Raw genomic sequence first — 12,462 nt, 5'->3', positions numbered from 1 at the left:
CTACAGCTTCCTACCACCCGGCTGAAAAAAATTTCTGGGGAGAACACTGAAGATTATTAGATATCTTAATCTGACATGTGTACAGAGGTCACCCAGCATCCTTCATAGATCCATCCTGATGGATCCACGAACAACAGACAATGAATGACCACAGTATAAGTAAAGAGAAGAGAGTCTAGCAGGGTGGTGCTCACTTGTTCTTCCCCTTCCCATCTCCACAGAACAGAAAGAAAAAAAAACAAAAGAGACAGAGGGAGAAACCCATCCACCCCAAAACTGAAAATTACACTGTAGAATTATCCAAGCTGCATGTTTAATTTAAACTTTATTGTGTAATAGACACACACCCTGCCTTTACATTATGGAATGCCTGTCATACTTTGCCTAATTAAAATCTATCAGTCACCACATAAAAAAATGTAACTGCTTTTGAAAATGTTTTTATATTCTCTTAGAATATAGACAGAATTAAATGCGTATGTTAACTTGTATTTAATTTTACTGTAATAAATGTGAAAGCTGCTAATGTAAACTCTTTTTTAGAGGATGTAATATTAAATCGGAACTGTAATTTCGAAATTTCAAAATTGCACACAGGCAGGATTTTTATTCCAGAAGAGACAGACGATATATTAAAGGACCTACCTGGTCGCAATTTTTTTTTTTTTTAGAATATAGTTCTGCTTTAAGGTGTAACGATTTAACCGATAGTCACAGGTCTGTTTGCAGTCTTTTCTATAATGTACACTGAGACCCGCATGCACAGCTCATCCCAGCATAGTTAGCTGCAAGGAATAAATGAATCAAAAAGGCCAAAGATTCCAACACAGAGGAGAATGAGTAAAGAATTTTTTAGTTAAAAGATTGCAAACAGGTAGTTTATTTTATTGCAGAACAGATCTTGCTTGTCCATTTTGCAATAAACAGCTTGTCTGATTTTAGTTTTTAATTTTTACTATCAATTCTATTTTAAGGATCTTCTTTCAATGTTTAGTTTGCAATTACATATGACTGTCATATTCGCTTATTCCATTTGAAAGCTCTGCTGTCTGCTTAGAAGCGTATGCAATGATGGTATGTTGTCTCACGGAATGCAATGTACTACCTATAAACATACATGATCTAAGCACCTAACCACTGTATGATTGGTAGAGTCAGAGAAAATGGTCTCAGCACCATAAAAACTGCTGACCTCTCGGGACTTCCAAGCTCAACCGACTCTAGAGCAAACAGAGAGTAGCACAAAACATAAAACCTCTCTACCTGTCCCCAATTGCCTGGTATCTGAGTGACCATCATTAAGCACTGACTTATGTGCAAGGACGGTGGTACTGCATATTTCTCTGAACTACCAATTCCCAATGCACAGAAAAACTAAAGGTTGCACATTTCTCACTTACAGATAAGTAGTACGTTTCTAATTTTCAGCTCCGTAGCTCATAGAAAATTAACATCAGTTGTGAAGATTAGTTTGTAAAACAAGATGCTAAACTTTTTTCCTTAAACAAACCTGAAACCTTTTGTGATAGTTATTTTCTTTAATTAAATAACATCCAAATCAAAACACACTGGAAAGAAGGGCCTTCTTTTAAAGGAGATAACCCCAAATAAAAACAGAAAAACCAATAATAGTGCAACAGAAAATATTAAAATGTAATAAGTGTTTTGTCCCTTGAAAAAAAAAAAACGCTATCGTTATACACATATTTAATCTTTTGGTAGCATGGAAAAACAAGAATCTCAGCGTTGGAACTGATGTGTTTCCTGATGGCACCTTAAATTTTTAGGCAGTTTTCCAACATGTAAAACAAACTATATAAGACGTGTAGAGTATCTAGCAGCTTGATTTCATTTACAGATATCAAATGCTCTTTTGTCAAAAACATAACCTGAACTTGCAATGTTATTTTAAGAGAAAGCTGTGCTTATACAGCGAGAGCTTAAAGTCATCTGTTCATGGAAAAGGTGTATAGATTCCACTCACTCATCAAGCTCATCCTCTTCCTGCCTGGCTTTGTTAGCGTAGAGGTATTTGGTCATATCCACAGGTCTGGCATTCTTCCTCTTTGCTGGTTGTGGTGGGGATTCTTTGTGAAGTTCAATGGTCAGGTCAGGCCCAGGGTCTGGCTCATCAAATGGGTTGGAATATACTACGGGCTCTGGATCTTTAAATGGGTTGTAGTCATCTAATGATGCTTCATCCTTTAAACTGGGTTTTCCAACTGAAGATTCTATTAAACAAAGATTAAACAATAAATAACTCCTTAAAACTAAGCATATAACTCCCTATAAGTAAAAAAAAAAGCACATGAGATTCTCAGTATAACATCTTTTTATTATTATTTTAGATAGGAACATCACTATAGGAAAGGTAAAAAATGATCTGTTTTTGACAACTTTGGATAGTTGCCAAAAGAAGAGTTTTTTCCCCTTTATCTCTGTTCACAGGGCAATTCAATTTCTATTCATCCTTATTTTATACCCAATGAGAGACATATGATATCTCCAACAAGGACACAAACAGCAAAATAAATTGACAGTTTAAAAAACCATTTTACATTGGCAATAAAGATATCAATCATTAGTTTTGTGTGCACAAGGTCTAGTTTTATGTGTTGCTAAGGTGCTACATTGCCTATTTTACACCAGCACACATATCAATGTAATCATTTCAAAACGTTCCTGCTTTTAGTCACAGCTAACGAGCAGTGTCATTGGACCAAACTGCAGACAGCATCACTTCATCTTGTGCAAAAACCAGCAATGCTGTACTGATGTAACCCATTTACAACAGTTGTCATCCAGTCTTTGGTCTTTTAAATTGGACCTGCCACTTCTGGAATCAAACCCCTGCCATGTTCAATACCACAACTCCAGGGCAACAGAAACTTTGGTAGTGGAAAGCTGAATTAATATAGTACAAGTATATATATATATAACAGCAGCAGCAGCAGCAGCAGCAACAGCGGCAGCAGCAGCAGCAACAGCATTGCATTAGTCCCAAAATTTAAAACAGACTCAAGCAGTACATGAACATTGGATTTTAATTGAGGACAACTGACGGACATTGTTTTGAAGTGTACAACTGCCAGCCAAGAACTCTTCAAAACATTAATTGTACAGGTTAGAAAATCTATCCTGATCACAATTCTTCACTTCCAGGAGAAGTAGTGCTGGCAGTGAATTGCTCTCCTCCTTTCCCTCTGATGTGCTTTTTACAAACTTGCTGGGTCAGCAGGATCTGAGCCAACATGCAAGTATATGAAGTCCTCAGCAGTGCTCCTAAGATTTTCTGCCCTAGGGGTGGACAGATCATACCTGTATGTTTAATTCCCATCTAATGTCTAAAGGAAGCCTAGAAAACTAGTGTGGTGGGACAATATTAGGAAGAAAGCTTTAAAGTGTAGTCTAACTAGATGTAGTGTGAAATTATCCAAGCATACGTTTTAAACAGTGATCATTTAATAATTTAGCTGCTAGTTTCAGCATGATTTTACAAAAGCACAGACAAAAACCCACAGCGAAGCAGAATTTCACATAAGATATGCCAAGAACACATCTTGTGATAGGAGTGTCGGTAAAGTAAGTTCAGGGAAGTTATATTCATCAGCACTTATCAAAAAACATGTTGCAGAGTTTAAACTTGATACAATGATAAAAACATGAGAATTGGGGCGTAATGTGCTTGTTTTATCACTTTTTAATCACTTTAATGAAATTACTAAATAAAACCTGTTTTTAATTAAATGCCTCCTTTTAGACCCAGTAAAGTCATTAATAAGTATCTGGGGGGGGGGGGGCAGCACAGTGACTCTGAGGTTAGCACTCTGGCCTTTTCCGTGCTAGGTCCCAGGTTCAAAACCTGGCCAGGACACTATCTGTAAGAACATACAGTTAGGTTAACCAGCATTCCCCTCCCCCCCCCCCAAAAAAAAAAATTACCTTAAACTGTGGTAAAGAGGTAGGGACATTTAGATTGTGAGCTCCTTTGAGGGACAGTGAAATTACTATGGACTTTATAAACGCTGTGTAATATGTCAGTGATAAATAAATACTGTGCAATAATAATAATCCGTGCCCCCCTTAGTATAGTGCGGGCAGATCATTGCTAATGAGAGGCATAAGCAAGGTGATGTTACTAGCATTGAAGCACGTGGACCTGAAAGATTCCTACAAAGGAATGTTTAAGGGAATGTCAAATTTCCTTTTTTTTTTTAAATAAAGCCCAATGAGAAGCAAATTTAAAAACAGATTTCACAATTCTAGTACAGGACAGAAGCCTGTAAACAATGCAGTAGGAAGAAAGGGATGGCAATTAGTTATAAATGCAGACTTAATACTAGCAGTGTACAGTTGTAGGATGTACTAGTGGGGAAAGCCAAGATTTTTGACTGTTGGGGGGTGGATTAGAAGTGCAGTGCAGTGACAAAATGCACTTTCAATTTAAACAAGGTTTTCATACAATTATTTCCTTTATAAATAAGTGAAGAAGACATTTAGGTGTTGAGTATTTTAGTAGGCAGTATTGTATACTTTTTTATATAAAAAGAGGTGAAATATCTGAAGCAGCTCGAGTCTCTGCCCCCTGCCATATTTGTTTGTTTTATAATTAGGGACTTTATCAAAGAAAGTCATATCATCACTTTTTGATCTCAATCGATTTAATGCAACAGGCATAAACTGGGACTTTAAGTGGTAATAACTAGGGATGAGCGAGAATGCCTCTGGGATTCATGCAAAAATTTCCTCGAAGTTCCGATGGGCGAAATTTCATTTATAAATGAAATGCATTCATAAATACAGCCATGGCAATCCTCCTGTCAGGAGCCCTCATTCTAACCTGTAGTGCCCAGGGATCTCTCACTGAGAAGACGATTCTCGTGGCTCCATTCATCCATTAGGCTTTAGGTGTTATTAAGTCCAAATACCGTTCCACCATGACTGATGATCATTTGGAAGTCTGTTTGGCTGGCTACCTGCAGCTACTGTCCAGACTATGCAACTTTGGCTGATTCCATTCAATTTAGGACGCCACTGGAGTAAGGTAATGGCCAAAAATGTACAGAATTGTATTGTGCTATACATGTTCATGCTGTTATGCAAGGTAAACAATATATATTTTATATGTTAGAAGCCAATTATGAAGATATCAGGAAAATAGTTTAAAAACAAGAATGTTGTGTTAAAAGAAATCATTTTTAATACAGCCAATTAAAATCAAAATAAAGTAGGTTGGTTGTTATGGTCCTGTAGAAAGCTCTTTTGAGAACTTTTTGAGACACTGAAATAGCATTCTTTTGTAACAACCAGTTACCTTCAGCATCTGGATCACCAAAAGGATTCAGGTCTGTGACATCAGAACTTTCAAAGGGATTTGTTCCAGTGTTCAAATCTTGCTCCTCTTCATCCAGGAAATTTAACTTGTTTATGAGCTCTACAACCAATAAAGAAGATTTCAGACGACAAAAGTGGAACACTTTCAGGTGTAGTCAAAAAGGCAGTGTAAAGAGCAAATGTTTAGTTCAAAGTGCAGAAACACACCGACACAATTTTAAAACTGCTCTCTAAACAACACAAAGTAATCTGGATTCCAATAAGCTGCTGTGGGTCACTGCAAAGAGGACATCACAATTGCTCTTTCTACTACTTTACTGAACAGGGCAGACAATCTAACAGACAAACATCACTATAATAAAATATGAGCTCTATGCTAAACCCAGCAACAAAAAAATAAATAAATTCTTATGAATAAAAATTCATGCGAGCAAAAAAGCTTAAATAATGAAAACAAATTAACTGTCATTGGCTGCAATTAATGCCTGTATTTTGTAGCAAACCAACAATCCTGGGTAGAAGTACAAATGATGAAACACATCAATAGGCAAAAGTTAGACATAAGACAAAAAGAGACAACACACATGAGGGGGTTTACTAAATAACGTAAGAGATTTTAGTATAGTAATATTACTATAAGATCCAATTCAACTAAGGAGTGGCAACGTAAACAATGGTTTGCTTTGTGTACATTAAAACAAACACATAAAACTGATAAACTGTCATATGTTCAATAATATTCTCTTTTGTCAACCGATCATGATGGCAAGCAATGCTCCGGAAACGCAACCGATTTTTAGAAGAGAGTTTGTTGCAATTTTTAGGTGCTATTACTATATTTAGGATGTTTTAGATCTGGTTAGTTTAGCTGGATCCTTCAATCATTACCAGACTGACAAAGAAATAAGTCATCTCTAATAAAGAGATAATTCATGTGTTTAATTTGAAATATTAAATTTAGCATCTGCCATGTAAAGGTATGAAGTTATATCAGAAAACAGATTGCTAAAGCTTTAACACAATAATGGCTGAAATCTGCATTTATTTTAAAAAAAGGTTAGAAATTGTAAGAATTTCTGTACCTTTGTTTTATACAGCCATGTATAATGCAGTGTTTAAAGAAACAATGCAATTCAGTGTACTGTGTCTTGTTATACAAGAAAAATCTGGGAAGTTTGTATGCATTATGGGCTCTATTTCTACATTCCCTCAAACATTCCCTGGTGGAAACCAATTACTGCCATTGAAACACATGGACCTGGAGGTTTCTAAAAAGGGAAAGTTTTGGGGAATCTCTGATTCCTTGTTTTGTATATAGAGCCCTATGCTGTACGTAAAACTTTAATGGCTCCTAGTCGTTTTTTTTTAAAAAGTTTGCACAAAGCCAATCTATATTTTTATTATTATTATAATATTTTTTTAACTCTTATCAACCCTACAGCGCTTATGTATTTATCATAACCTACACAAATCTTGAGGATGCCATATTAAAGATAAATGGTAGAAAATATTTTCTTTTGGTATACCATTTGTTTGTTTCTGTATTGTATTTGTTGAATGTTGAAAATTTAGAATGGTATAAAAAAAAAAGTAGAAAATAATTGAATAAATTATTTTAAAGTATAAATTTACAAAATATAATTATGCGTATAACATCATTTTTTTTTGTAGTTGTTAAAAATGTTTTCCACTAGCACATTTTTAAACTTTAACATTAAAAATGTTAATTTGATTACCCTTGGGTAGAAAAAAGGTAATGACATGTTTAGACCTGATTCTGAATCATCAAATTAAGTGATCCCATCTGAAGAACTTCATGGAAATGCTAGTTAATTCCAGTGAATATTAAAATCAATACTAAAATGCATTAAGTATACATTAAGTATCACATCAACATTAAATCGTGCAGTATAGTAAGCCAACCTGACCGATGTTGTGGACACAACTAAATGTAATTTTAAACCCTCTAGAGGTTTTATTGACATGACAAGTTAGAGAAATTTCTCCTGAACTTGTGTAAAACCTATTGGAAATGAGAGAAATTCCCCAACAGGGCCACATATACAAAGAAGATTCAGCAAAAGTAACGGAGCCTCCTGAAAGGTTTATCACCAACTCACTTTTTCACCAAACCTGGTGAAAGCACTCTGTTAGATGGTTTCAGAGGTTACTTTGGATTACCAGTGCACCCTGCTAAAAATAGCATTATTGGGGTTGGTCAGGCACAGGTACTGTATGAGAGGATGTTCCTACATCAATGGAGGAACCAAACTGACCGGACCAGAAAAGCAAAAATAAGAGAGAAGTGAAGGTCCGTATAGGGGAGAAGTGAAGGTCCGTATAGGGGAGAAGTGAAGGTCCGTATAGGGGAGAAGTGAAGGTCCGTATAGGGGAGAGGTGAAGGTCTGTATAAGTGGGATGTAGAGTGGGGGTAAAAGGCTTTTAAGAGACTCTTTGCCCATTCACTATCCTTAATGGAAACCTAAAGTAAGTCTATTCCCTCAAAACAGGTTTACTTTAAGTAAAAGACAATATGTCACAATTAGCACCTACCAATCTGTAATATCTCTGTTTCAACTGCTCCAAACCAATAAATACACAATTGCACCTCACCGCTCCTTGCTATTAAATAAAGTACTAAATAAAAATAAAGTTTTAATAATTTGTGTAATTGTATAGACTAGTTTTTTCACACCCATTGATGGAACCAATCCAGAAAACTACCAAGTTTATATAAAAAACTGACTGAAACAATGAACAGAATACAGACATAAAACAGAATAAATGCAATAGCCACAAAACATATTTCAAAAAGTACTAAAGTGTAGGACAACTTCATTTACCAATTCATTTCATAAAAGCATTCTTAAACCTTTTGGGCCTGATTTATCCAAGCTTTCCAAGACTGTAGAAGATAAACTATCATGGGAGAACCTGGATGATCCAGGAAACTGAAAAGACACTGGGGGCTTTGACACTGCCATGTAGGTCTTTCTGGTGCCCCATTATAATTTTCTGTGTGTGCACTTCAGACCAGACTACAGCTATACAAAAAGCCCGTTAAGAGACCAGCCTGTTCGAAGCCGCCTGTTAACATGATGGCTGCTTTGTCCATCAGGTGTAGATAGCTGATTGTCTAATCTCGGCTCTGCATGTTCATTGCAGTGAATGTGTGCACACTTTGGCCAGAAGTTTAGAGAAGCACTAGGATAGGGAGACAGACATAGCCATGTTTCTAAAAGGTCAAAAAATAAAAAAGTATGTGATATTAAATATTATAAATATGATATTAAAAAAAGAAACACGGCAAAGCATAAAGAAATGTGAATTATAGTAATAGGAGTGTAATATTTGTAAAGAAAGTCCTGTATATTTTGGAATTTTGGATTGGTGTATATGCCTTTTAAACATTTTTTATTTAGTGGCATAAAAGTCTCTGTCCGATGCTTGCTAAAGGAAAATGAAATGATTTTCACCGATAATTGTTTTTCCACATTTCTAAAGAGGGATTGACAGGGATGGTTTAAACATACCACAGCTTCCTCTCATTCCCTAGTGTTTATTCCAAGACCTAGTGCCAAACACCAAAAATAGGACATATTACTTCACATACATCTGAATAATTTACTACAAAACACCAGGCATGTATGGGCTTCTGGTGTGCTACTGAAGGAATGCCTCCATGACAGCCTGCTCCATCAGAAATGCCTTGCCGTGGCACTGTGTTGTCTTTCACATGTTTCAATGTATGGAGAGCTTGTGAACATGACAAATTCACATTACATCAGGCATAACATGATCTTTAAACACTTCCTGAGATAATGGTTTTAGTCAGAAGGGTACAGAGCTAATTTCTGATAGCCGGTGCCAGCGACATTGAACAGAGGGGCATAAACCTCACAATGTTAGCCGTGTTCAAAAGCTAAAGCACCATGTTACAAATATATCTGACATACTGCGCGGGTTTAATTTGCAAGTTTTATATAAAAAAATGTTTGCTGAAAATGCAGATAAAACGCCTAAATTTCATGCATATTGGTGCGAGTATAATTGAATGTGTTTGATTCAGTATTTTTGACCTGTTTATTTTTTATTTTTTTTCCTATTTCTTTTTTCTCTATTGTTTGTATTTTATAATGGAAAAAAAATCAATAAAAATTATCTTAAAAAAAAAAGGGCTAAAGCATCAGTATATCCTTGGCTAGTCACAGCTCAATATGTTAGCCATATCACATGCTTAAAGCGCTTTGTTTCACTTACTCCATGGCAAGCAACAGATGGTTTTGGAGCCAATGCATAACATGACAGCCAAAAGAAAAGAATAAAGTAGCTTCCTTTGGAGGGGTCTACTTTTAGAATATATGTATATTCTCCAAATTTGTTTGGTCAGTGATGTAATATCTGTCACTTATGAGCTTTATTAATAAATATGAACATGAACTTCAAAGCTTTAAAAGCATTTGCTTAAAAGTTATGTACTTTTTCTTGTTCCCCATCGTGAACCAACATGGACTAGAAAATCTTAGGTTGTATGAACAAAAGCTTGTTCTTTCTTAAACTTTCGTAAACTTTCTCTGCTGACATGCAGGCTATTTTAAAGACAAAAGAGAGTGTGGAGTTTCTTTGCCAACATTTTTCAAGCCTGTCTGTAAACTTGTTTTCCCAAATGGGAATGTTGGGTGCAGAGATGAAGTAACTCTTGTGAGCATGTACAGAATTTATGTCATCTTGACCAGTCCAGTGAAGATGCCCAAAGACTCAGGAGTGGAGCTCAGACAGTGCAATTCTGGAAAGATCCCTTTTAGTACACAAGTATGCCAAATAATTTCAAATGCACTGTGCATACTAGCACGTTATGGACAAAAACTTTTGACGGTTTACTTCTGTGTTAAGGTGTTATTGCGGTCTTTCTTGAGGATTGTGCAGATTAAAAGGCTGAAATACCCTTTTTTAAAGAAAATGAGGGTATTGGTTGCATTAGTGTTGGCCATATAACTCTGGATTTGATCACACGATTTCAGCTAAAGGGGGGTCAAAGTCCAAACTGGCTGATGTTAACCTTACACTTACACTCTGTAACCAAGGGTTGGGCCCATAATATTTGCACAGGCTATCTTGCAATATTTTTTCACAATTAAGGTTTTATTTTCATTCAATTTTCTGTACAATGGATATAACCAACATAATATAATCAACAACAGCAGCTGTGAATGAACAGTTTTAAATTACGAGTTTCTTTATTTACTGCTAATAATTAGTATGTAAAAACTGGAGCAAATTGGTGTCCATATTTTTTTCTAACACCAAAAAGATGTGATCTATTTGATTTCACTGTGCTGCATTTAAATATACTTTATTCTGCCAAAACTTTTACCTTGTTGTTGGTTTCACTACAAATTACGACACAGAGAACGGGAAGGAAGCCACAAAGAAACAACATGGAGGCAGACACAAGGAGGAGGCAGTGATGGCTAAGCAGATAACTCAGAGACAGGATGAAAATAGAGGAAAGACCATAGACCTTCACTGGGACTGGAGGGTTTAGCTGAAGGCATGTGAGCTCGCTTTATGCAGTCATCCTGATCTTCATGTAAGTTGCTCAAGGCATTCAATTGGTTTACAATTTCTGTAAACAGAAGCCAGTCAACACAGCTATAAGGAAATGATTAGTAGAAAATACAAGCAGCAAAAAGCATCATGCTCCTGGCCAGAGAAAGAGAGAAAATAGAGGTTAGGCAGCTTATAAATGAATGTTAGAAGGAAGCAGAAAATGCTCAGCATACGAGATCTCCTTGCCAGAGGAAATAAAAGATCACCAACTCCATACAATGTTTTAAGAGCATTGTGCTCTCCTTTTATGTTATTTCAGACACGCATACAAATAGAAGGCTTTTCACAAGGGGCCACATACCACAACTAGATACCTAATTGCCTTAATACTAAGAGGAAGACCTTTTAATATCTGAATTAAAAGCATGACTGAGCGACTTGCTTGGGGAATGGTGCACGCCATGCTTACAGAAGCACAAAATCTTTAACCTCCTGTTAGTATGATGGCCTACCAATTCATGAAAAGCCACACACAACTTTATCAGCACAAATTCCGTTTATATTTCTTTGTAAAAAGTCTCTTCTTGTACACACACAAGAAAAATGGAAATTTAGCATTTTATGTGCAGAGCTCTCCATATAAAACATATTTCATGATATTCACAATCCTTATAAAGTTAATTTGGTTTCTTTTGCCCCATAACCTGAACTTCATGAAGACATTATATATATAATACAACCAATGTAAATACATAATTATGACTTTGTTACCCGTTTGTATTTGTCTGTACAGAAAGACGTACTTTGCATAGAACACTAAAGATAATAACTTGGAACTAGTCAGATTCTGTTACAGTAAATATATGCCAACAGCCTACATGCTGGCCAAGGGGGTGGAAAGGTTTTTCACTACACTGTCCCATTGCATTAGAGGTGATCAACCTGGCTGTGCTGCCTCATAAAATCTATTTTCAAATGACTTCCAACGCAAATGTGGTCTTCTGGTTTTCGTATAATAGAAGTTTATGCATAATAAAAACCTTGACACTTTGGATTCTCAGAAAACCTGAGAATTTGTGGCACGCTGCACAGCTGCAGCCCCTGTTATTCTAGCAGCTAAACCCATAATAACAGGTTGGCTTTATTATCTTGACATCTGAAAAGGTGCAAAAATATCATTAATACATTAATAGAGTCACCTGAGGTTATGCTATGTGCTGGCTCTGCTCACCAACCTGTAATATTTAAATAAATCAGGAACAAAACAGAAATGGGTTTCACCAGCTATACTTGAGAATTTACCTGGAAGCTCCAGCAAGCACTGACATGCTATCCACGCAAAATGTATATATTATCCCCCTGAAATTTGTTTCCATGTCAAATTATGTGTGTCCTTTTTCAACCTGAATAGGTAACCATCATGCCACCTATTTGCTGAGAATGAACATTTAAGGTTTTAGATGCCCAAAAAAATATTTTGGGCCTTACAGTTGCTGTGGGACCTGTACAGACAATCTTTCACCAAACAATATGGGGAAAAATTGTTTGGACTGGTTGAATTTTTACAACCAATCACTA

The 12,462-nt window shown here is 36.0% G+C and overlaps 1 protein-coding gene across 1 annotated transcript in view; it reads right to left on the bottom strand.

Moving 5' to 3' along the window:
• The window catches only part of EHBP1 (EH domain binding protein 1), a 239,491-nt gene that overhangs the window by 154,434 nt on the left and 72,595 nt on the right, over positions 1–12,462 (bottom strand). The window contains exons 8-10 of the mRNA XM_072410274.1: positions 10,856–10,960; positions 5,315–5,434; positions 1,985–2,231 (exon numbers count right to left, since the gene is read on the bottom strand). Coding sequence (XP_072266375.1) covers positions 1,985–2,231; positions 5,315–5,434; positions 10,856–10,960 — 472 coding nt within the window. The remainder of the gene's footprint in view (positions 1–1,984; positions 2,232–5,314; positions 5,435–10,855; positions 10,961–12,462) is intronic.

The sequence above is a fragment of the Pyxicephalus adspersus genome, chromosome 4 (assembly GCF_032062135.1).
Source record: "Pyxicephalus adspersus chromosome 4, UCB_Pads_2.0, whole genome shotgun sequence".
Classification (NCBI taxonomy): Eukaryota; Metazoa; Chordata; class Amphibia; order Anura; family Pyxicephalidae; genus Pyxicephalus; species Pyxicephalus adspersus.
The sequence above is the reverse complement of the archived record's forward strand: the minus strand, read 5'-3'. Positions and strand labels throughout refer to the sequence as shown.